Here is a 4,194-nt window from a genome sequence, read left to right as displayed (position 1 = left end):
TTGAGGGTGTGAGGGTGGGGGTGGGCGGCAAGGATGACCCTCCCTGACCTCCCCGCGTCTCCGTTTCCAGCTCACCGCCTGCCCCAGCCCCGCGCTCCAGGCTTCTCCCCCCAAAAACCAGCTCCCAGCAGCTTCTCCCCTGCGCCCTGCGCCCCCAGCCCCAGCACCCCCCGCCGCTCCCGCGCAGCCGGCCCCTCCTCGGGTGGGGGGGGACAACAGCCACGCCGGGACGGAGCGGAGGAGCAGCCACCAGGCGAAGGGCGTCGGGGACACTGGCATCCCGAAGCCACCGGCTGGTGCCAAGCAAGAAGGTTTGCCCCCACGGGGGGGGCCGGCCCCAGCACCCAGCTCTGCCAGCCCTTCGAGGAGCCCCGCAGGCGGCACGCTCAGGTAGGGCACCCAGGGGTGCTGCTGGGGAGTCGGGGGGGGGGGGGGCGACACAATAGGCCTGCTGTCACCCTGTGCCGGGGGAAGGAAGTCCAGCCCAGCCTCCCAGGCCTCAGCCCCCCAGCAAGGCCCCACAATAAGGCCTCAGCCCCACAGCAAGGCCCCACAACAAGGCCTCAGCCCCACAGCAAGGCCCCACAACAAGGCCTCAGCCCCCCCAGCAGGGCTCAACTCCACAGCAGCCTCAGCCCCACAGCAAGGCCCCACAACAAGGCCTCAGCCCCCCAGCAGGGCTCAACTCCACAGCAGGCCTCAGCCCCACAGCAAGGCCCCACAACAAGGCCTCAGCCCCCCCAGCAGGGCTCAACTCCACAGCAGGCCTCAGCCCCACAGCAAGGCCCCACAACAAGGCCTCAGCCCCCCAGCAGGCTCAACTCCACAGCAGGCCTCAGCCCCACAGCAAGGCCCCACAACAAGGCCTCAGCCCCCCCAGCAGGGCTCAACTCCACAGCAGGCCTCAGCCCCACAGCAAGGCCCCACAACAAGGCCTCAGCCCCCCCAGCAGGGCTCAACTCCACAGCAGGCCTCAGCCCCACAGCAAGGCCCCACAACAAGGCCTCAGCCCCACAGCAAGGCCCCACAACAAGGCCTCAGCCCCCCCAGCAGGGCTCAACTCCACAGCAGGCCTCAGCCCCACAGCAAGGCCCCACAACAAGGCCTCAGCCCCACAGCAAGGCCCCACAACAAGGCCTCAGCCCCCCAGCAGGGCTCAACTCCACAGCAGGCCTCAGCCCCACAGCAAGGCCCCACAACAAGGCCTCAGCCCCCCAGCAGGGCCTCAACTCCACAGCAGGCCTCAGCCCCACAGCAAGGCCCCACAACAAGGCCTCAGCCCCCAGCAGGGCCCAACTCCACAGCAGGCCTCAGCCCCACGGTAGGCCCCAGCCCCACGGCGGGGCGAAGGCCCCGCCGTGGGGCTGGGGCCTACCGTGGGGCAAAAGCCTTCCCCGGTAGAGCCCCAGCCCGTCCTGAGGGGTCGCGGCCATGGGGGTCCCCACACCCCCGCCAGCGCCGCCTCTTCCCGCCGCTGCCAGAGCGCAGGCGCAGCGCGGGCGGCGGGGGGCGGGGGGGGGGGGGGGGGGAGTCGTGGCCACGCCCTCCTGAGAGATGATTGGCAGGGCGGGCGAGCTGCCCGCGGCGGGGGGGGTGGGGGGGTGTAATGGGGGGCAATGGGGGAAATGGGGAGGGTGTAATGGGGGAAATGGGGGGGGTTATCATGGGGGCAATGGGTGGGTGTAATGGGGGAAATGGGGGGGTGTAATGGGGGGCAATGGGGGGGTGTAATGGGGGGGTGTAATGGGGGGCAATGGGGGGTGTAATGGGGGAAATGGGGGGTGTAATGGGGGAAATGGGGGGTGTAATGGAGGAAATGGGGTGTGCAATGGGGGGCAATGGGTGGGTGTAATGGGGGAAATGGGGGGTGTAATGGGGGCAATGGGGAGGGTGTAATGGGGGAAATGGGGGGTGTAATGGGGGAAATGGGGAGGGTGTAATGGGGGAAATGGGGGGGTGTAATGGGGAGCAAGGGGGGTGTAATGGTGGAAATAAAGTAGTGTAATGGGGAAATGGGGGTTGCAATGGGGGGAAATGGGGTGCAGTGGGTGGGGAAATGGGGGGTGTAATGGGGGCAGTGGGGGGTGTAATGGGGGCAGTGGGGGGTTATAATGGGGGAAATGGGGGGGTGTGATGGGGAGCAATGAGGTATAATGGGTGCAATGGGGGGGGCAATGCGGGGGTGTAATGGGAGCAATGGGGAGTGTAATGGGGGCAATGGGGGGGTATAATGGGGAGCAATGGGGGTGCAATGGGGGAAATGGAAGGCGGAGCAATGGGGGGGTGTAATGGGGAGCAATGGGGGTTGTAATGGGGGAATGAGGGGGCAATGGGGGGCTGTAATGGAGGGGTGTCATGGGGGAGCAGTGGGGCATGTAATGGGGGAATGGGGGGCGCAATGGGGGGAATGGGGGAGGCAATGGGAAGAATATGGGGGCAATGGGGGTGCAATGGTGGTACAGTGGGGGCAATGGGGGGGGTGTAATGGGAGGAATGGGGGGGGTGCAGTGGGGGGGCAGTGGTGGGAATGGAGGGGCAATGAGGGTGTGCAAGGCGGGGTGCAATGGGGGGGTGCGTTGGGTCGGCAGTGGGGGAATAGGGGTGCAGTGGGGGAGAACGGGAGGTTCAGTGGGGGTGTGCAACGGGGGGGGGGGGCAATGGGGTGTGCACTGCCCCCCCCCCCCCCCCCCCCCCCCAACCTCCTCTCCGTGCCCCCCCCCAGGCCCCGCGACCCCGCTCCCGCCCGCTCCCGCCGCTGCTCGGGCGACAGCGACTCCTCGGCCTCCTCTGCGCAGAGCGGCCCCCCGGGCCCGCGGGACGGGGGCACCCCCCGCCGCCGAGAGCCCAGCCGGGGGGTCCCCCCGCAGCCACCCCGCGACGCCGGACCCTCGCCGGGCGGACGAACGGCCCCGGAGGAGCGCGGCCGCTCGCGGGTGCCCAACGGGCCCGGCCGCGCTTCGCCCCGCGCCCGCAGCCATGGCCGCCCCGGCCCCCAGCCCCTGCTCCTCATCAGCCGCCGGCGGGACGGGCAGCACTCCTGGACCAGGGCAGAGACCCCCTCCCGGCCCGGCAGCCCTGCCCGCAGCCGGACCCCCGCCCGCAGCCCCGCGCCCACCCCGCGCCGCTTCTCGCTGGAGGAGGGCGGCGGGGGGCGGCGGGCCGAAGCCCCCCATGGCGGCGGGGCCGGGGAGGCCTTGCAGCGGGAGCTGGAGGAGCTGGCGAGGCGGCTGCGGGCCCCGCTGCGGCTGGAGCCCGGCCAGGAGCAGCAGCTCTTCCGCCGGCTGGAGGAGGAGTTCCTGGCCAACACGCGGATGATGGAGGAGCTGGGAGACGACGGGGAGACCCCCGCCGCTGCCCCGCCGCCCCCCAGCACCGCCGCCGCCGCCGACTCGGCCTACTGCTCCTCCAGCTCCTCCTCGTCCTCCCTCAACGTTTTCGGCAAGCACGGCCTCCCTGCCGAGGATGGCCGGCGGAGCGGGAACGGGGTCGGCCCCCCACCGCCAGCGGCTCCCGAAATGGCGGATGGGGGACGCCGGCCGGCTCTCTCCAGCTCCTCCGACGAAAGCAGCTGCTTCCCAGCCTCCTGGGAAGCCCGGGAGATGCGGGGGGGCCCCGAGTCCGACACCGACTGGGCGCCGGGGGAGGACGAGCTGACGGAGATGGAGGAGCTCCCCGCCATGGCGGACGGCCCCCCGAGGGGGCCGTGTGTCCCCAACCCAGTGCCTTCCCTCCCTGCGCCACCCCCGCGCCCCTGGGCCAAGCCCCGGCTGGACACGCAGCCCCACAAGAAGCCCTCCAGGATCCCCACCCCACGGGGCTATGGGGCAGCCCCCCACCAGCCCCCCACCGGCAGCCCCAAGCCCTGGGGGGCTCTGCAGAGCGTCTGCTCCTCTTGCCTGGAGCCCGCCTGGGTCCCGCGGGAGCGCGAGGGGCTGGATGAGGACGCCTGGCCGTGAGACACCCCGCTCGGTGGCCACGGGTGGCAGGCAGGATGGGGAGAAGCCCCCAGCACCCCCTGGCCACCCGCTCTGGGGACATTACGGAGCTGCTGCTGGTGATGGCACCCGCATGGCAAGACCCCGGCCAGGCGGTGGCCGTGGGGCCGGGGTGGCTGGGGAGCTGGGGCTCCTTCGCGTGGTGGCTGTCGGCGGTTGGGGTTAGGCCCTGCAAGGAGCCCCCAGCCAGGCACGAAGG

At 70.9% G+C, this 4,194-nt stretch overlaps 1 protein-coding gene across 1 annotated transcript in view; it reads left to right on the top strand.

Annotated features, from left to right (window-relative positions):
* The window catches only part of GAS2L1 (growth arrest specific 2 like 1), a 4,617-nt gene extending 661 nt beyond the window's left edge, over positions 1-3,956 (top strand). The window contains exons 2-4 of the mRNA XM_086474433.1: positions 71-234; positions 287-390; positions 2,723-3,956. Coding sequence (XP_086330559.1) covers positions 71-234; positions 287-390; positions 2,723-3,956 — 1,502 coding nt within the window. The remainder of the gene's footprint in view (positions 1-70; positions 235-286; positions 391-2,722) is intronic.
* Positions 3,957-4,194: the final 238 nt, after the last annotated feature.

Source organism: Leptosomus discolor, chromosome 16 (assembly GCF_034619465.1).
Source record: "Leptosomus discolor isolate bLepDis1 chromosome 16, bLepDis1.hap2, whole genome shotgun sequence".
Classification (NCBI taxonomy): Eukaryota; Metazoa; Chordata; class Aves; order Leptosomiformes; family Leptosomidae; genus Leptosomus; species Leptosomus discolor.
This window is presented reverse-complemented; position numbering and strand designations above follow the sequence as displayed.